Source organism: Bufo bufo, chromosome 1 (assembly GCF_905171765.1).
Source record: "Bufo bufo chromosome 1, aBufBuf1.1, whole genome shotgun sequence".
Lineage (NCBI taxonomy): Eukaryota > Metazoa > Chordata > Amphibia > Anura > Bufonidae > Bufo > Bufo bufo.
In genome coordinates, this window is record NC_053389.1 from 625,729,257 (window position 1) to 625,750,754 (window position 21,498).

Genomic DNA, 21,498 nt, shown 5'->3' on the forward strand with positions numbered 1-21,498 from the left:
TTAGAATCAGACTTCTATCTGCACGGTAGCATGTGTCTTAGGTTTTTCTGAATGACACTATCAATACCTTCAATGTAAGATATCTGTCACGAGGGTATCAAGAGCCACGTCTGACTCCGTTATACCCGGGGTCAGGAAGTCGCAGCGGGTGGCTGCGCGCTCTATTTCTAAAGATCACGGTGTTTCTTAGTTATTGTTTTCTGTGTTTGCCTTGCTATCCTTTTTGTCTCTCTCAGGGATCCGTAGCTTCTCCTCCTCAGCTGTTTCTTGTCTGCCTACCTCCTTATATTCTCCCCTCACACTTCTCTAGTTGCCAGTTATAGAGCTTCCTGCCTGGACATCTATACTGACCCACTGGAGTGGTTAATCCTGGTTGTTGTTCCTGTGTGCTACCCTCCGGATCCCTGTTTGGCTTATTGTTGTCTCTTGTTGTCGCCCACCTGGGAATATATGTTGAGTCTGTGTTGTCTGTCCTCCCCTTTTTGTTTTCCCTTAGAGTTAGTAGTGCGGACTAGTGTTCCCATCGCCCTGCTCACTACCTAGGGCTCAGCTCAGGGAAAGCCAGGGCTTTAGGCACGTGATCGGCGTACGGGTGAGGAACCCGTCTAGGGACGTCAGGGCAGCCAGGTGCCAGCCGCCAGGTGAGTCAGGGGTCACCATCTTCCCTCTCACTTGGGCAGGGCCTTCCTCGTTCTCTCCCTCTGTGTCACGTATGTGATAGCCACGCCGAACGTGATATTATAACTGGCCTTTACTTTTTGAGAAAAATAATAATAATTTTTTTTTAAATTGTTGTTTTTTTTTCTCTCTCTCTACTTTGAATCCAATATGGATCCTATTGATGCCTTGGCAGAACAGCTTCAAAGCCTGTCTTTGGAGGTGGCAGGATTGAAGGCGTCTGTTCTCCAACAACAGCAGCAAATGCAGCAGACCGCACCCCCAGCGGTTGCTATGGGTAACCAGGTTGTCACTGAACCCAAGGTTGCTCTTCCCGACAGATTTTCTGGGGGAAGGGACAAATTTGCAACGTTCCGTGAGGCCTGCAAATTATATTTTAAGTTGCGCCCTTACTCCTCAGGTCATGAAGAACAGCGGGTAGGGATTGTCATTACCCTGCTTCAGGGGGATCCGCAATCCTGGGCGTTCTCGTTACCCCCTGGTTCTCAGGCTCTTCGGTCAGTGGAGAGATTTTTTGGGGCTTTGGGTCTCATATATGATGACCCTGACCGAGTCGCCCTGGCTGAGTCGAAGTTACGGAGACTCCTACAGGGAGATCGGTCAGCAGAGGAATATTGCTCAGAGTTCCGTAGGTGGGCTACGGATACTCAGTGGAACGACCCGGCTCTCAGGAGTCAGTTCTGCTCTGGGTTATCTGAAAGGGTTAAGGATGCACTGGCGCTGTATGAGACCCCCCTTTCCCTTGATGCTGTTATGTCCCTCTCTATCAGAATAGATAGACGTCTTAGGGAGAGATCGAAAATTCCGGAGCAATTGGTTACCTCTCCCAAGCAACAGTCAGCCTGTACTGACTTAGATGAGCCTATGCAGCTAGGCGGAACTTCTCGTCAGGTCCGTCCTCCCGAGGTTCGCCGTAGGGGGGGGGCTTGTTTTTTCTGTGGGGGAGGGGTCATTTCATTAATGTCTGTCCCTCCTTTCTCAAAAACAAAAGACCGTCGGAAAAACTACTAACCACGGGCTGTGCGGAGGATGTCAGCCGGGGGGTATACGTTTCCTCCATACGAACATCTCAATTTGTGTTACCAGCGGTCATTGTTTTTGGTGTTAAGACGGAGTCTATTTCTGTTTTTCTAGACAGTGGAGCAGGGGTAAACTTGATTGATGCCCATTTTGCCCGCACTATGGGTTTGTCTCTCTGTACGCTGCAGAGACCTATTCCCGTATTCGCTATAGATTCTGCTCCTCTGTCTCAGAGAAACCTCACCCACATTGTTCGTAATTTACACCTTCGGGTAGGGGACCACCATAATGAGTGTCTTGCATGTTACGTTCTGGAGGGCCTTCCCTCTCCGGTGGTATTGGGTCTTCCCTGGTTGGTGGCGCACAATCTAGTGGTGGATTGGCAGGCCAGGGAGATATTGGAGTGGAGTGAGCATTGCAGAGGGAATTACTTAAATAACAATTGCTTAATCGCCTCCATAGCTTCCCTACCTACATTTATTTCGGACTTTGAGGACGTTTTTTCTGAAAAGGGTTGTCAGAAACTACCACCTCATCGTCCTTATGATTGCCCGGTTAACCTGATTCCCGGGGCAAAATTACCCAAATCCAGGTTGTATAATCTTTCGGGTCCCGAGAGACAAGCCATGAAAGATTATATCTCCGAGAGTCTGGCTAAGGGACACATCAGACCCTCTTCTTCACCCGTGGCTGCAGGGTTTTTCTTTGTTAAAAAGAAAGATGGGGGGCCTGCGTCCTTGCTTAGATTTCCGTGAGTTAAACCAGATAACCATCCGTGACCCATACCCTCTTCCTCTCATTCCTGACCTTTTTAATCAGATTGCTGGTGCTAAGTGGTTCTCCAAACTTGATCTTAGGGGGGCCTACAATCTGATTCGTATCAGGGAAGGGGATGAGTGGAAGACAGCTTTTAACACCCCTGAGGGGCATTATGAAAATCTAGTTATGCCTTTCGGTCTGACCAATGCCCCTGCTGTCTTCCAACATTTCATTAATGATATTTTTAGTCATCTCATCGGCAGGTTTGTAGTCATTTACCTAGATGATATCTTAATTTATTCGGCTGATCTGAAAACACATGAGGTGCATGTCAGGCAAGTACTGCAGGTCCTACGGACGAATAAATTATATGCGAAAATTGAAAAATGTGTCTTCGCTGTTCAGGAATTACAGTTCCTGGGATATCTATTATCTGCTTCAGGTTTCCGCATGGATCCTGGGAAGGTCCAGGCAATTTTAGATTGGGATCTTCCTGAGAACCTTAAAGCCCTACAACGGTTTTTGGGTTTAGATAATTTCTATAGAAAGTTCATTAAAAATTATTCAGTGATCGTTAAACCCCTTACCGACATGACTAGGAAGGGGACGGATTTTTCCAAATGGTCTGACGCCGCTAAAGATGCATTTTCCTCTCTAAAGGAGAGGTTTACCTCGGCACCTGTTCTAATTCAACCTGATGTCTCCCAGCCTTTTATTGTCGAGGTAGATGCATCAGAGGTGGGAGTGGGAGCTGTATTGTCTCAGGGTCCGTCTCCTGGCAAATGGCGTCCTTGCGCTTTCTTTTCCAAAAAATTATCTTCTGCGGAGAGGAATTATGATATTGGAAATAGGGAACTGTTGGCGATTAAACTGGCGCTTGAAGAGTGGCGTCACTTCTTAGAGGGAGCAATCCACCCCGTCACAGTGATTACGGATCACAAGAACCTTCTGTACCTAGAATCGGCTAAACGTCTCACCCCTAGACAAGCTAGGTGGTCGCTATTCTTTACCAGATTTAACTTTGTAATCACCTATCGTCCTGGGGCAAAAAATACCAAGGCAGACGCATTATCTCGTAGTTTCCCTGGAGGGGGTAATGTTTGTTAACCGGTACCTATTTTACAAAGAGGAGTGGTTGTCTCTGCTGTACACTCTGTTCTAGAGGGAAAGGTGTTAGAGGCTCAGGGGGACGCCCCGGCCTCTTGTCCCTCAGAGAAATTGTTTGTACCGTTAAACCTGCGTCTTGAATTATTAAAAGAACATCATAATTCGGCAGTTTCTGGACACCCGGGTAGTAAAGCAACCTTGGAGCTTTTATCTCGTCGTTTTTGGTGGCCAAGGTTGCGTCAGGATGTAATGGATTTCGTGTCTACTTGTTCTACTTGTGCACGCGCGAAAGTCTCTCATACACGTCCAGCAGGGTCTTTATTGCCACTTTTCATCCCCAATAGGCCATGGACACATCTGTCAATGGATTTCATCACTGACTTACCGTTGTCGGCGGGTAAAACAGTTATCTTGGTAGTAGTAGACAGGTTTAGCAAAATGGTACACTTTATTGCGCTACCCGCACTTCCTAATGCTAAAACTCTCGCTCAGGTGTTTATCAGTGAAATCGTGAAGCTTCACGGGGTTCCTTCCGATGTGGTTTCGGATCGGGGAACCCAGTTTATTTCTAAGTTTTGGAAGGCTTTTTGTTCCCGTTTGGGGGTTCACTTGTCCTTTTCCTCAGCCTTCCATCCTCAGTCGAATGGACAGACTGAGCGTACCAACCAAAACCTAGAAACATATTTAAGGTGTTTTGTGTCTGAAAACCAAGAGTTGTGGTCATCATATTTACCGTTAGCTGAGTTTGCCATAAATAATCATTATCAGGAGTCAACTGGCAAGTCACCATTCCTTGGTGCATACGGTTTTCATCCCCAATTTTGTACTTTCAAAGAGGGGGGGTCTTCTGGGGTTCCCGAAGAGGAAAGGTTTTCTTCATCTCTTTCATCGGTATGGCAGAAGGTGCAAGTTAACTTGAAAAAGATGAGTGGTAAATATAAATGCATGGCCGATAAGAAACGGTCGCCAGGTCCGGACCTAGGAGTGAATGACTATGTGTGGTTGTCTACTAGGAATATTAAGTTGAAGGTTCCCTCTTGGAAACTGGGTCCTAGGTTCATTGGTCCCTATAAAATAGTAGCCGTCATTAACCCTGTGGCTTTTAGCCTGGAGCTACCTCAGACTTTTAAGATCCATAACGTCTTCCATAAATCGTTACTCAAGAAGTATGTTCCACCTCTAGAACCATCGCCGCTGCCACCTCCTCCTGTTATTGTGGATGGTAATCTGGAGTTTCAAATAGCCAGAATTGTTGATTCTCGTCGGGTCCGCCGCTCTCTTCAGTATCTGGTGCATTGGAGGGGTTACGGTCCCGAGGAAAGAATGTGGGTTCCAGCGTCAGAGGTAAACGCCAACAGGTTAATTCAGACTTTCCATGCCTCTCATCCGGAGAGACCTGGTCCTGAGTGTCCGGAGGCCCCTCGTGAAAGGGGGGGTACTGTCACGAGGGTATCAAGAGCCACGTCTGACTCCGTTATACCCGGGGTCAGGAAGTCGCAGCGGGTGGCTGCGCGCTCTATTTCTAAAGATCACGGTGTTTCTTAGTTATTGTTTTCTGTGTTTGCCTTGCTATCCTTTTTGTCTCTCTCAGGGATCCGTAGCTTCTCCTCCTCAGCTGTTTCTTGTCTGCCACTCCCTACCTCCTTATATTCTCCCCTCACACTTCTCTAGTTGCCAGTTATAGAGCTTCCTGCCTGGACATCTATACTGACCCACTGGAGTGGTTAATCCTGGTTGTTGTTCCTGTGTGCTACCCTCCGGATCCCTGTTTGGCTTATTGTTGTCTCTTGTTGTCGCCCACCTGGGAATATATGTTGAGTCTGTGTTGTCTGTCCTCCCCTTGGTGTTTTCCCTTAGAGTTAGTGGTGCGGACTAGTGTTCCCATCGCCCTGCTCACTACCTAGGGCTCAGCTCAGGGAAAGCCAGGGCTTTAGGCACGTGATCGGCGTACGGGTGAGGAACCCGTCTAGGGACGTAAGGGCAGCCAGGTGCCAGCCGCCAGGTGAGTCAGGGGTCACCATCTTCCCTCTCACTTGGCAGGGCCTTCCTCGTTCCCTCCCTCTGTGTCACGTATGTGATAGCCACGCCGACCGTGATAATATCCTTTTTGGGATAGATTTCAAGTAGGCCTCAAATACCAGAAACTAGTTATTTTGAGAATGGCAAATTTGGGAATAGTTTTTCGACCCAGAAAAAAAAGTGTGCTTTTACAGTCACTACAAATAACTTGAGCAGCTAAAACTGTACAGATTTGGTTGAATAGAAATGTGAGACCTGTTTTTTTTTGCACTGTGTGACAGGTTAAGTTTTAATCTCAGAATCAGACTTCTATCTGCACGGTAGCGTGTGTCTTAGGTTTTTCTGAATGACACTATCAATACCTTCAATGTAAGATATCCTTTTTGGGATAGATTTCAAGTAGGCCTCAAATACTAGAAACTAGTTATTTGGAGAATGGCAAATTTGGGATTAGTTTTTCAACCCAGAAAAAAAAAAGGGCTTTTACGGTCGCTACAAATAACTTGACCAGCTAAAACAGTACAGATTTGCTTGAATAGAAATGTGAGACCTGTTTTTTTTTGCACTGTGTGACAGGTTAAGGTTTAATCTCAGAATCAGACTTCAATCTGCACGGTAGCGTGTGTCTTAGGTTTTTCTGAATGACACTATCAATACCTTCAATGTAAGATATCCTTTTTGGGATAGATTTCAAGTAGGCCTCAATTACCAGAAACTAGTTATTTGGAGAATGGCAAATTTGGGAATAGTTTTTCAACCCAGAAAAAAAAGTGTGCTTTTACGGTCACTACAAATAACTTGAGCAGCTAAAACAGTGCAGATTTGCTTGAATAGAAATGTGAGACCTGTTTTTTTTTGCACTGTGTGACAGGTTAAGGTTTAATCTCAGAATCAGACTTCTATCTGCACGGTAGCGTGTGTCTTAGGTTTTTCTGAATGACACTATTAATACCTTCAATGTAAGATATCCTTTTTGGGATAGATTTCAAGTAGGCCTCAAATACCAGAAACTAGTTATTTTGAGAATGGCAAATTTGGGAATGGTTTTTCAACCCAGAAAAAAAAGTGTGCTTTTACGGTCACTACAAATAACTTGACCAGCTAAAACAGTACAGATTTGGTTAAATACAGATGTGAGGCCTGTTTTTTTTTTGCGCTGTGTGACAGGTATAGGTTTAATCACAGAATCAGACTTCTATCTGCACGCTAGCGTGTGTCTTAGGTTTTTCTGAATGACACTATCACTAGCTTCAATGTAAGATATTCTTTTTGGGATAGATTTCAAGTAGGCCTCAAATACCAGAAACTAGTTATTTTGAGAATGGCAAATTTGGGAATGGTTTTTCAACCCAGAAAAAAAGTGTGCTTTTACGGTCACTACAAAAAACTTGACCAGCTAAAACAGTACAGATTTGGTTAAATAGAGATGTGAGGCCTGTTTTTTTTTGCGCTGTGTGACAGGTATAGGTTTAATCACAGAATCAGACTTCTATCTGCACGCTAGCGTGTGTCTTAGGTTTTTCTGAATGACACTATCACTAGCTTCAATGTAAGATATTCTTTTTGGGATAGATTTCAAGTAGGCCTCAAATACCAGAAACTAGTTATTTTGAGAATGGCAAATTTGGGAATGGTTTTTCAACCCAAAAAAAAAAGTGTGCTTTTACGGTCACTACAAATAACTTGACCAGCTAAAACAGTACAGATTTGGTTGAATAGAAATGTCAGGTCTATTTATTAGGCGCTGGGTGACAGGCTCAACTTGCCCCTGATGTAATATATGGCCAAAAAATAACCACACTGTTGATGGTTAAATGCACTTGGGTGACACAGGCTCAGCCTGCACCAGATGTAGTATATGGCCAAAAAATAATCAGACTGTCGATGGTTAAATGCACTTCGGTGACACAGGCTCTGCCTGCAGCTGATGTAGTATATGGCCAAAAAATAACCAGACTGTTGATGGTTAAATGCACTTCGGTGACACAGGCTCAGCCTGCAGCTGATGTAGGATATAGCACAAAATAACCACACTATCGATGGTTAAATACACTTGGTGATAGCTTGTGCTGGCGCACCACAAGTCACAAAATGGCTGCCGATCACCCCAGAAAAAAAGTGATCTAAAAACGCTCTGGGCAGCCTCAAAAAAGTGAGCAAGTCAATAATAGCACTTCAATGATCCACAGCTGCAGATCGATCACAGAATGAAGTCTTTTGGAGGAGTTAATCTGCCTAATCTCACCCTAACGTCGCAGCTGCAACCTCTCCCTATACTGATCATAGCAGAGTGACGTGCGGCATGGCTGTGATGGCCTCTTGGGGCAAGTAGTATGACGCTTGTTGATTGGCTGCTTTGCAGCCTTTCAAAAAGCGCCAAGAAAGCGCCGAACACCGAACCCGAACCCGGACTTTTACGAAAATGTTCGGGTTCGGGTCCGTGTCACGGACACCCCAAAATTCGGTACGAACCCGAACTATACAGTTCGGGTTCGCTCATCCCTACTGGGAAAGTATTTATGACAACTTGGTAAATGTGTCACATAATTTAAATCACATTTTGGTTAAATTTTATATATTTCACAGGTTATACATTACTTCCACCTTTTTGAACAAGATGGGAATAAAGGATACCTCTCTTTCCCACATTGTAGTTATCACATGGCAGATTTTCTGCACCTACTCTGGCTTTGTCAAGAGATTGGACAGTTCTGGAGTTCAATATTTGAGGTGGTCAAGGATAGACTGAAACTACAGATCCCATTTACCGTGCAATGATCTTTCCAAAGTTAGGCCTCTTTCACACTACCTTTTTTTTTTCTGGTTTTCGGGCCATTTTTTGCGTTCCGTATACGGTCCGTATACGGAACCATTCATTTCAATGGTTCCGCAAAATGAACAGAATGTACTCCGTATGCATTCCATTTCCGTATTTCTGTTTTTCCGTTCCGTTGAAAGATAGAACATGTTCTATTATTGACAAGTCATCTGACCCAAAGAGAGAGTCAAAAAGGGCCACCCCATAAATGCACATCCAACCATGAAGGATATAAAAATATATATAAAGTTTATTAGACACAACAACACACACGCATTAAAAAATTGTATACAACATAGAACAAAGTGCGGTATGCAATAGAATATATGAAACCGACACACACAGGTCCACTGAGCTATCGCATATAGATGTATGCGTTATCAACCAGCATATAAAACAATACAATAAGACACATATAGCAAATGTAAGGTAAGGTAAGACCACTAAAATTGAAGATCCAGATAGACCAGCATAAGGTCAAATATCAAGAGCCAAAACCTACATATTCAGCTGGTGCAGTGGACCTGGAAACATGACAAGCGCCCAACGCGTGTCGCCGTTTTATATGCTGGTTGATAACGCATACATCTATATGCGATAGCTCAGTGGACCTGTGTGTGTCGGTTTCATATATTCTATTGCATACCGCACTTTGTTCTATGTTGTATACAATTTTTTAATGCGTGTGTGTTGTTGTGTCCAATAAACTTTATATATATTTTTATATCCTTCATGGTTGGATGTGCATTTATGGGGTGGCCCTTTTTGACTCTCTCTTTGGGTCAGATGACTTGTCATATGTAGCTTTTCCACCCTTTGCACTCCTTTTAGTATTTGGTGTGCCCCCTGTCTCTTTAAACTCATGTTCTATTATTGCCCGCAAATCACGTTCCGTGGCTCCATTTAAGTCAATGGGTCCGCAAAAAAAACGGAACAAATACGGAAATGCATCCGTATGTTTGCCCTATCCATTCCGTTTAGCAGTAGCTAGCATAAACCATTATAACTGCCTCTATAATGTGCTAAGAAATTAATTATCATTGCTGAGCATACTGGCTACCTACACACTTTAAAGGGGATTTCTGGGTTATTTTTTTGTTCTTTGTATGTGTAACGGACCGCTTCAGCAGACAAGGGGTTAAAATCCGTTTAGGCGATATGCCCCTTTCTGAGAGACAGGCCCAGCTACTGCAGGACACCAACCTCCCAAACTGGATACAAAGTAGCACTCCAAACTGGAACCTCACGAATAGCTGCTAGCAGACGAACAGGAATCAGCTTACACTCCTGGCAATCAGTCTATAACAGCATACCGCGGATCCCTCCAATAATGAGACAAGGCTCCGTGTTGAGGGTCAAGCAGTGGTCTGAGGTGCTGGCACACCCAATCTGGTTTTTATTACAGTTGTTTGCAAATACAGGTCCGCCCACAGGGAGGTATAAAACAACCAAGCCCATCTGGTGTACACGCCCCTAGGGGACCAGAATGAAGACTGGTGACATAGGACAGATATGCAGCACTGTAGGATACACAGAGACAATACATCCCCACAATGCATCATGGTTTCCTCCTCTCTTCCCTGGAGACACCTGAGACGTAATCCAATTATCTCTCAAGACAAAGAGAAATCACCAATACACATGTGCAGACAACAGGACAGACATCACATTTTAAACACACAATGGGACAATGGCACAATAGAAACACACCCAGCATATTCCTCCCAAGCTGAAAAGTTGCACTTATTAAATTGTTACAACTTTGTGAGTTTACATTGGCCATACATATAACTTATATCAATTTAAACAGTATAACTTGGGGACAAACCTATCCAAAATTCACTTGAATAGGTTCAGGGGTTTAAAAGTTCGTATGGGCCATAATCCTGAGGCATGAGGCTGATAAACAGGCCTCTCCAAAACCCAGTGGCGAGGTTGGTTTTGCCACACATTTTCCCCCCCCCAGGGAAGACTAACCAGATACCTGACCTCACGCCGGTCGGTACCTGAGTTAGTCTGGCAGCCCACCCACAGCCCAATACTGGACCTGTTGCATTTGGTAGCCTGTCTCTGTCCAGTGAGTCCACCAAGGTTATGTTGGAAGCTTGTACTCCCGGTCTCTGTGTTGCTCCCTGGCTTAGAGTCTGGTTGTTGGAGGGGGAGACCGACTGTCTCTACCCCCTGTGCTGTAGGTGCAGAGACCACGGTCCCATCTGCACTGTTGTGGGGGTTACTGTCTCCCCCTGGTGCGTTAAGCTGCCGCTGGGGAGAGGGGGTAACGAGCTCCTCTCCCATACATACTTCCAGCCGCTGGGGAGGGCGACCGACCGTCTCCGCTCCCAATACAGTGTCCTGCTGCTCGGGAAAGGAGACTGGGCTCTCTATTCCCTGCTGGACACTCTGCCGCTGGGGGACAGGACCGGCTGTCTCTGCCCCCTGTAACTCCGCCTGCCGCTGGGGAATGGAGACTGGGCTCCCAATTCCCAAAAAATCACTCTGCTGCTGGGGGGCAGGGACAACTACCTCTGCCCCCTGTAACTCAGCCTGCCGCTGGGGAGGGAGGACGCTGCTCTCCTCTCCCTGCATTTCACACTGCCTTCCCGGCATATCACTCTGCTGCTGGGGGGCAGGAACAACTACCTCTGCCCCCTGTAACTCAGCCTGCCACTGGAGAGGGAGGATGCTGCTCTCCTCTCCCTGCACTTCACACTGCCGCTGGGGAATGGAGACTGGGCTCCCAATTCCCTGCAATTCACACTGCCACTGGGGAATGGAGACTGGGCTCCCGATTCCCTGCTGGACACTCTGCCGCTGGGGAGGGGAGACTGAGCTCTCTCTGTCCCGCAACTGTAACTTCCGGTGGAGGTCCACCCAACGTGGCAGCTGACCGTCACCTTCTGCCCGGTATAGTAGGGTCTTGAACACTAGACTCCTCACGAACTTCACATATTTCTCAGCTGGATTGGGTCCGAAGAAGTTCAGCCGCAACCAAATCATACGGTCAAATTCCTCCACAGAGTATCTGTACTCCACTGCTGGTTCCATCCTGGTGCTTTTAGGGTCACTGTACTGAGACATGCGTTGCCCTTAAGTTGTAAAATCCAAAGAAATGGTGTCTCCTGTAGCTGTCCTTCTGGCTGTAGGAACGATCCCGCTGCTTGCCACCAATGTAACGGACCGCTTCAGCAGACAAGGGGTTAAAATCCGTTTAGGCGATATGCCCCTTTCTGAGAGACAGGCCAAGCTACTGCAGGACACCAACCTCCCGAACTGGATACAAAGTAGCACTCCAAACTGGAACCTCACGATTAGCTGCTAGCAGACGAACAGGAATCAGCTTACACTCCTGGCAATCAGTCTATAACAGCATACAGCGGATCCCCCCAATAACGAGACAAGGCTCCGTGTTGAGGGTCAAGCAGTGGTCTGAGGTACTGGCACACCCAGCCTGGTTTTTATTACAGTTGTTTGCAAATACAGGTCCGCCCACAGGGAGGTATAAAACAACCAAGCCCATCTGGTGTACACGCCCCTAGGGGACCAGAATGAAGACTGGTGACATAGGACACATATGCAGCACTGTAGGATACACAGAGACAATACATCCCCACAATGCATCATGGTTTCCTCCTCTCTGCCCTGGAGACACCCGAGGCGTAATCCAATTATCTCTCAAGACAAAGAGAAATCACCAATACACATGTGCAGACAACAGGACAGACATCACCATTTAAACACACAATGGGACAATGGCACAATAGAAACACACCCAGCATATTCCTCCCAAGCTGACAAGTTACACTTATTATAAATTGTTACAACTTTGTGAGTTTACATTGGCCATACATATAACTTACATCAATTTAAACAGTATAACTTGGGGACAAACCTATCCAAAATTCACTTGAATAGGTTCAGGGGTTTAAAAGTTAGTATGGGCCATAATCCTGAGGCAAGAGGCTGATAAACAGGCCTCTCCAAAACCCAGTGACGAGGTTGGTTTCGCCACAGTATGTTTCTAACTAATAAAATGTAAGTGGTTTACAATTCACTTCCTTTATCTGCAGTGGCTCCTTTCTCAGATTTTACATGACCTATGATGTCAGCTTCTCTCTCTGCTCTGATGATGTCTCGTTCACAGGCCTGAAGGAGCAGGTCTGTGTCTATGCATGAGACATCACTGTGCTGGCCACACCCCCTGCACTGCCATCTGCTGCTGTCTTCCCTGTGTCTCCTTCCCACCGGGTTCATTAAGAAAGATTAACCCCTTCTGCAGCACAGACTCAGGGCTGGAGGCTTTGCTAAGCAGCTGCAGGCAGTGAAAAGACAAATGTTGGAGCTGACAGACTAGAGGAGTTCTGTAGAGAATTGCACAAGAACAGGTAGAAGAAAGATCCTGTGTGTATCAGCAGTGTCATTGTACAACATGCTAATGACTATCCCAGCAGTCAGACATTGCACTCATGGCAGATTTTTATTCACTCCCTTTGCAGAGCAGGGGGAGGGGCACAAATATTCATGAGGAAAACCTCACAGACGGTTGTTATTGCAGGTAAACCGAGGCCAGAAGAGAACTAGAGAAATGAGGAAATAGATATTTTTTTTGCCTAAAACTTGCTTAGCATATGTATATATTGCTGACCATTTAGATTTACAGAGCTATATTTTTTTTTCCAGAACTCAGACAACCCCTTTAAGCATGAATCCTAGAGTAGTTGTGAGCTGTGCTGGAGTAAAAACAGTTAAGGTAAATTTGTTCCAACATTGGAATAAAATTATAATATTAACTTTATTCCTTTATTCCATAAAATACAGCCCATTTGCCTCCTACAGAATGTAGATAAATGCGAATTTTTGTACATTCTTTTGTACAATTCAATATAATTAATCCCATACTGCTGTTTTTTTGAGTGTTAGCCCAAGAATTAATGAGACACTTAGCAATTATCATTAAAAGAAATCCTTATGGACAATGTTTGTGTTTGTGAATTTGAATCTCAAAAGGACGAAAATGTATCTACTTTAGAATTAAAAGCACAGTGATGTATTAGGAATTCTATAGACCAAACATTGAATTGCATTTGTCAAGCTATTGTTTCTTAAAACATTTTTTTATATTAATTCACAAGATAAATGCAAATATAATGCAATTTTTTTATACCAATAAGAGACACTAAAATGAGAATTAAGAATGAAACATTTGTAACAGAATTTGTTCTTACTGGTCTCTCCTCCAACCCAAACCTTCAGCTTCCTCTCTTCCTCGTCTTCTTGTTAGTCTACATGGTAACCGTCCTGGGTAATCTTATGATCATTGTATTGATTACAATAACTCCAGGCTTGCAAACACCAATGTACTTCTTCCTTATGAACTTATCCTTTGTAGATGTCCTTTATTCATCAACTATAACACCCAACATTATTGCCAACTTGTTCTCTGCCAAGAAGACAATCTCCATTACTGGTTGTGCAATTCAAATGTTCTTCTTCATTGACCTGGCGAGCTCTGAAGCAATGTTACTTGCAGTGATGGCCTATGATCGATATGTAGCTATATGTAAACCATTGTACTATGCAGTCCTTGTTAACAAATTGACATGCATTCGACTTATTTGCTCAGTATACATTGCAGGATGTCTTAACTCATTAATTCACACAAGTGCTGCATTTAGTCTACCGTTCTGTCGGTCTAATCAGATCAACCATTTTTACTGTGATTTTAACCCTATATTAAAACTTTCTTGTAAAGATACATATCTTAATGAGATGCTTGAATATATTGTTGCTGGTTCTATTGAAGTAGGTTCTTTCTTCTGTATAGTAATATCATACACATACATTATTGTTGCCTTGTTTAAGATAGGGTCTTCAAGAAGTAGGATTAAGTCTTTATCTACTTGTGTCTCTCACTTTACATGTGTAGCCTTATTCTACTGCCCAGTTTTCTTCATGTACTTACGACCAAATTCTGCTTATGTAGGGGATCAGGACTGGATGGTGTCGGTGTTCTATACAGTGATAATACCGATGTTAAATCCCATGATCTATAGCTTAAGAAATCAAGATGTAAAAAAAGCTCTGGTACAATTTAATGTCAGAACACATTAAAGCAGAGATAAGTAAACTTCTTGAAATTCGCTTCCTGTCCAGAAAATTTTTGTTCTGTTCAGACATGAATTGATTAATTGCAAATTGAAGATGCTCTAATTGCCCTGACAATTGGTATGTAACGCCCTCTAGTCTGACTGACATATATAGTTATGGGTAAATGCATGTTAACAAATAGCATGTTTAAAAACACACTTTGTCGGTGTTATGCTTTTTCATATTAGAAAGCCTCCAAAAATTTTCTCTTATGGGAGCAGATGGTGTTTAAGCACACAGTGTTATGGGAAAAACTGTGGCTTTTGGGATCAAGTGTCCAAAAATTATGTCTTAATGGGGAAGATCCTTGCCCATATTTACATATACAAACGCACACACATATGTTAATGTAAGAAGAAAGAGTGGCTTGATCTGTATAAGTCTGGAAAAATTCTCCTTTTTTTTAAATTTTTTTTATATTCTTTATTGTTATATGCTCATTTATACATTTATTCATACAGGTTATTGTGTACACTTTTCCTATTTTCTTTTACAATATACAGTTAATTGAAATATATTTCAATCTGTTCCTCCCACTCTGTCTATTGCTTTGTCCGTTCCTGAAGGCGGACAGAAGAGAAACTAAACTTAAAAAAAATTAGTATTAAAACCTCGCTGCTCACCTGCTCGTCTCCCTCCCCCCGATCCCCCCCCCCCCCCGGGTCCCCCAGGTCCTACCCCTGCCACACTCTGCTAATTCAACAAACTCTGCCACCTTTTAGCAAACATATTTTTTCTTAGGTGATACTAAATGTAATTTCTCTCTGACTAGTGAGACTCTAGTCAGGTTCTCCCATTCCCTAACTGTAGGTATGGAGCTATCTCCCCAGTGTGCTACAAAACATTTCCTCGCGCAATAAAGTAATTTGGATGCTACTTCTCGTTCATTAGCATTTTCTATTTTATCGGTCATACCCAGAATACAGATCTCAAGAGAAAGTGGGACTTTAAAAAAATTACATTCCTCTATTTTTTCAGTCACTATCCCCCAAAATTTCTGGGTCTTTATACAAGTCCAGAGTATATGAACGTTGTCTACCCTTTCTTCCCCTCATTTTTTGCAACTAAATTGTTTAAATTTATAACATTTCATTAACTCCTTCAGGACTCAGCCCTATTTCACCTTAAGGACTTGGCCATTTTTTGAGAATCTGACCAGTGTCACTTTAAGTGCTGATAACTTTAAAACGCTTTGACTTATCCAGGCCATTCTGAGATAGTTTTTTCGTCACATATTGTACTTCATGACACTGGTAAAATGAAGTAAAAAAAAATATTTTTTATTTATTAAAAAAATACCAAATTTACCAAAAATGTGTAAAAAAATTGCAAATTTCCAAGTTTCAATTTCTCTACTTCTATAATACATAGTAATACCTCAAAAAATAGTTATTACTTTACATTCTCCATATGTCTACTTAATGTTTGGATCAAGTTGGGAATGATATTTTATTTTTGGGGGATGCTACAAGGCTTAGAAGTTTAGAAGAAAATCTTGAAATTTTTCAGAAATTTTCAAAAACCCACTTTTTAGGGACCGGTTCAGGTCTGAAGTCACTTTGTGAGGCTTACATAATAGAAATCACCCAAAAATGACCCCATTCTAGAAACTACACCCCTCAACGTATTCAAAACTGATTTCTCAAACTTTGTTAACCCTTTAGGTGTTGCACAAGAGTTATTGGCAAATGGAGATGAAATGTAAGAATTTCCATTTTTGGGCAAATTTTCCATTTTAATCCATTTTTTCCAGTAACAAAGCAAGGGTTAACAGCCAAACAAAATGCTATATTTATTGCCCCGATTCTGTAGTTTGCAGAAACACCCCATATGTGGCCGTAAACTACTGTACGGGCACACAGTAGGGTGTAGAGTGAAAGGTGCGCCGTATGGTTTTTAGAAGGCAGATTTTGCTGGACTGTTTTTTTTTACATCATGTCCCATTTGAAGCCCCCCTGATGCACCTCTAGAGTAGAAACTCAATAAAAGTGACCCCATCTAAAAAACTACACCCCTCAAGGTATTCAAAACTGATTTTTACAAACTTTGTTAACCCTTTAGGTGTTGCACAAGATTTAATGGAAAATAGAGATACAATTTAAAAATTTCACTTTTTTGGCAGATTTTCCATGAAATTTTTTTTTTTCCAGTTACAAAGCAAGGGTTTACAGCCAAACAAAACTCATTATTTATGGCCCTGATTCTGTAGTTTACAGAAACACCCCATATGTGGTCGTAAACTGCTGTACGGGCACATGGCAGGGCGCAGAAGGAAAGGAATGCCATACGGTTTTTGGAAGGCAGATTTTGCTAGACTGTTTTTTTGGACACCATGTCCCATTTGAAGCCCCCCTGAGGCACCCCTAGAGTAGAAACTCCAAAAAAGTGACCCAATTTTAGAAACTACGGGATAGATTGGAAGTTTTGTTGGTACTAGTTTAGGGTACATATGATTTTTGGTTGCTCTATATTACACTTTTTGTGAGGCGAGGTAACAAGAAATAGCTTTTTTGGCACAGTTTTTTTTGTTAGTTATTTACAAAATTCATCTGACAGGTTAGATCATATGGTATTTTTATAGAGCAGGTTGTCACGGACGCAGCGATACCTAATATGTATACATTTTTTTTATTTATTTACTTTTACACAATGATTTCATTTTTGAAACAAAAAAATCATGTTTTAATGTCTCCATAGTCTGAGAGCCATAGTTTTTTTCAGTTTTTGGGCAATTATTTTAGGTAGGGTCTCATTTTTTGTGGGATAAGATGATGGTTTGATTGGCACTATTTTGGGGTGCATATGACTTTTTGATCGCTTGCTATTATACTTTTTGTGACGTAAGATGACAAAGAATGGCTTTTTTTACCCCATTTTTATTTTTATTTTTTTACGGTGTTCACCTGAGGGGTTAGGTCATGTGATATTTTTATAGAGCCGGTCGATACGGATGCGGCGATACTTAATATGTATACTTTTTTTTTATTTATGTAAGTTTTACACAATGATTTCATTTTTGAAACAAAAAAATCATGTTTTAGTGTTTCAATAGTCTAAGAGCCATAGTTTTTTCAGTTTTTGGGCGATTATCTTGGGTAGGGTATGATTTTTGCAGGATGAGATGACGGTTTGGTTGATACTATTTTGGCGTACATGCGACTTTTTTGATCACTTTATTACTACCTTTTTTGGGAAGTAAGGTGGGCAAAATTTAAATTTCCTGATAGTTTTTATTTTTTTATTTTTATGGCGTTCACCGTGCGGGTAAAGTAACATGACCATTTTATAGATCCGGTCGTTACGGACGCCGCGATACCTAATATGTGTAGAGTATTTTTTATTTTTTATTTTTATTCAGTGACAAATGTGTTTTTTTTTCATCTTTACTTTTTTCACTTTTTTTTATTTTTTTGACCCAGACACACTTGGTTCTTGAAGATCCAGTGGGTCTGATGTCTGTATAATACAGAACAGTACACTATATAGTGTATTGTACTGTATTTTACTTACACTTTGTCTAAACAGATCTATGCCTTTAGCCTGAGAAGGCGTCCTGTTGCCATGGGAACCTTCCCCGTCTGCCACAACTGAGCAGACGGGGAAGGGGAAGGAGGGGGGCTGTCTGGGGGCTCCCTCCCTCTGTGACCCCATCCTGTCTGGGGGCTGCAAAGGCACAGCAGCCCCCCGATGGGAGAGGGAGGAAGCTCCCGACTGTTAACCTTTGCTCTTCCATATCGCGGTCCGTACGGACCGCGGTATGGAAAGGGTTAAACGTCTGACATTACAGCACAGATGTCAGCCGTTTATACCAATGAATATTCAAGAGGAGCCTCCCGCACCGCCCGCAACCCCCCCCCCTGCACCACCCGCCGGCATAAAATCATTCAGGGGTGCAGGGGGGGTGTGAAAAAAACTTTATTTGGGGCATTTTAAAGTTTGATCCCCTCGGTCAGGGACCTCGGGGATCATAAACTTCAGAAAGCGTGGCAAACCGCAGGTCTGAATTGACCTGCGGTTTGCTGCGATCGCCGATACGGGGGGGTCATATGACCCCCCCCGGCGTTGTGACAGGATGCCCGCTGAATGATTTCAGCGGGCATCCTGTTCCGATTAACCCCCGCAGCGCCGCAATCTAATTTTAAACTCATGACGTACCGGTACGTCATGGGTCCTTAAGGACTCGGGAAACATGCCGTACCAGTACGTCATGCGTCCCTAAGGGGTTAAGATCTTGGGGGAAAAATACAGGCGATATAGTATATTAAACTGGGTAATTCTGAAAACAAAACTATTTGACACCTTTTTTTGCCTGTATGACCTCTTCCCAAAATTCTTGTCGTTGCGTATTTAAGACATCTTGCCATCTATGATTTAGCAAAGTGATAGCTTTATTTTTTGTCAATTGGTGTAACAGACATCCATATATTTTAGAGATTAATTTCCTCCCTACTGGTAAATTCGCAATATTAGATAAGGTTGATGGAAGAGGGACAATTTCCGTTCCTTTCCCTATCTCCACTCGCAAGGCTTGTTTCAATTGAAAATAATAGAAACTCAGATCTTTTGTAACGGGGCGCCGAAGGCAGACCTGCTGCTCAGCTTCGAGAGCGAGGATCTGTGTTTGGCCTCGTTCCCAGGGCGCCTTTGCTAGCTGGGAGGCTCCCTGCTCCTAGGTCTGCCTTGAGCGCCGAGCTGATCACTCGGTGCTCTACTTGTCTGTCTGTCGGTCATGTGATGCTGGCCACGTCACATGACCCTCACTCCCCACTATAAATCCAGGCGGCCTGCTGGCTGCAGGTTGTCTGTGATTTTCGTCCTATAGGCTGTTATTGTTATTAAGCTACCTCTGGAATTGAACCTCGATCTGCCTCTTGACACCTCTTCTGCCTGCTCCCTGTACCTTGACGCTACCTCTCGGATTTTGACCTTGGCTTGTTTATGGATTTGTCTTTACCTCTTCCCTTGTTCTGACGTGACCTCCTGGACTGACCTCGGCTAGTTGACCCGCCTCGCCTTCCGTTTTTGTTCTACCTCTTGTCCGCTTATTGTAACTTCTCAGTGGCTGTCCTCTTCCCTGCTGTCTCTTTCTCTCTGCTTGCACTTAGCAGGTTAGGGACTGTCGCCCAGTTGCGCTCCGTCACCTAGCGCGGGTGGTGCAAGTAGGCAGGGACAGGGGACCGGGTGGCAGCTCAGGGGGTGCACCTCCACTCTATCTTGATTCCCGTGGCTCTACCCATGACAGAATCACAGGCCCAAATTCAGCATGGACCCTATACAGAGCCTCACCGAACATGTGCAGGGTCTTGCTCAAATAGTACAGGAACTTGGGGAGAGACTACAAGTTCAGGAGACCGTCCGAACTCCCCCTATTCTTGCTCCTACCACCGTTCAGGTGGGACCTCACATTAAATTGCCCGATCGGTTTTGTGACCGCCGAAGTTTTTTAGCTTTCAAGCAAAGCTGTAAAGTTTATTTTTGACTACGAACCCACTCCTCCGGCCCTGACCCACAGAGGGTTGGTATTATCATTTCCTTGCTTCAAGGGGACCCCCAGAAATGGGTATTTTCTTTACCACCAGATTCCCTTTGTCTTAGCGCTGTGCACCTCTTTTTCCAGGCGTTAGGGGTTCTTTATGATGAACCTGACCGAGCCTCTGTGGCAGAATCCAATCTTAAGGCTCTCACTCGGGGAAATCGTCCCGTGGAGGATTATTGTACGCAGTTTCGCAAGTGGTGAGTTCCTTCAGGCTGGGACGAAACAAGCGCTCAAATGTCAATTTAGGGCAGGCTTGACTGAAAAGTTAAAGGATATGTTGGTTTGTCATCCCTGTCCTGACTCTTTAGAGAAGAACATGACGCTAGCCATCAGACTATCAGACTAGATAGACGGATCAGAGATAGACAGCGGGAGCATTTGTTTTCTTATCATACCCTTTTTCAACCTGAGATTCCCCCCCTTGAACCCAGGATGGAAGCCCACTCGGACGAGCCCATGCAACTCGGTATGACGCAAAGAGAAGTACGTCGTCGTCGTGGCTCTTGTTTTTATTGTGGGGATCCCGAACACTGGATCCGTCAGTGTCCTAAAGCTCCGCCTTCTGGAAAATCATCCAAGTCTGAGGGATTCAAGGACAAGGTGCTCCGGGAGGTGGTAAGAAGTAAACTATTGCTGCCGGTTTCTATTACCTTTGGGGTCTTAAAGGGGTCAGGAAATGCCTTTGTGGATTCAGGGTCAGCTTTTAGTTTTATTGATTACAAATTCGTTGATCAGATGGGAATTCCTATACTAGAATTACCCACCCCGATCCAGGTTGTCTCCATCGATTCTACATCCCTGCTAGGAGGCACAGTAAAACTCCGTACTCCGAAGGTTACCCTATCTGTAGGGATCTGCCACTCTGAGAAATGTTCCTTCTTTGTTTTAGAGAATCTTCCAGTTCAGGTAGTTCTTGGTATGCCCTGGCTTCAGCAACACAATCCGGTCATTAACTGGAGTTCGGGCGAGTTAGAGAGATGGGGGCATAACTATAATTCTTGCTTAACCATAGTTCAAGCTGGGGTCTCATCAGATATTCCTCATTTTATTGCTGATTATTCAGATGTTTATTCCACCACTGAGACAGATACTCTCCCTCCCCATAGGTCTTATGACTGTGTTATTGACTTGATACCTGAGTCCAAATTTCCTAAAGGACGGATTTATAATCTGTCCTGTCCTGAGCGCAAGTCCATGAAAGACTACATCCAGGAGAGTCTCAAGAAGGGACATATTAGGCCCTCCACCTCTCCCCTGGGAGCAAGATTCTTTTTCGTTAAAAAGAAAGTTGGTGGTCTCAGGCCCTGCATTGACTACAGAAATTGGAATAAATTTACTATTAGGAATCAGTATTCCATCCCGTTGATTCCTGATTTGTTTAACCAGATTTTGGGTGCTTCTAGGTTTTCTAAATTTG

The 21,498-nt window shown here is 43.7% G+C and overlaps 1 protein-coding gene across 1 annotated transcript in view; it reads left to right on the forward strand.

The window, feature by feature from the left end:
- Positions 1-13,570: 13,570 nt before the first annotated feature.
- The window catches only part of LOC120986261 (olfactory receptor 5F1-like), a 36,259-nt gene continuing 28,331 nt past the window's right edge, over positions 13,571-21,498 (forward strand). Inside the window, exon 1 of the mRNA XM_040414744.1 lies at positions 13,571-14,482. Coding sequence (XP_040270678.1) covers positions 13,580-14,482 — 903 coding nt within the window. The 5' untranslated portion in view covers positions 13,571-13,579. The remainder of the gene's footprint in view (positions 14,483-21,498) is intronic.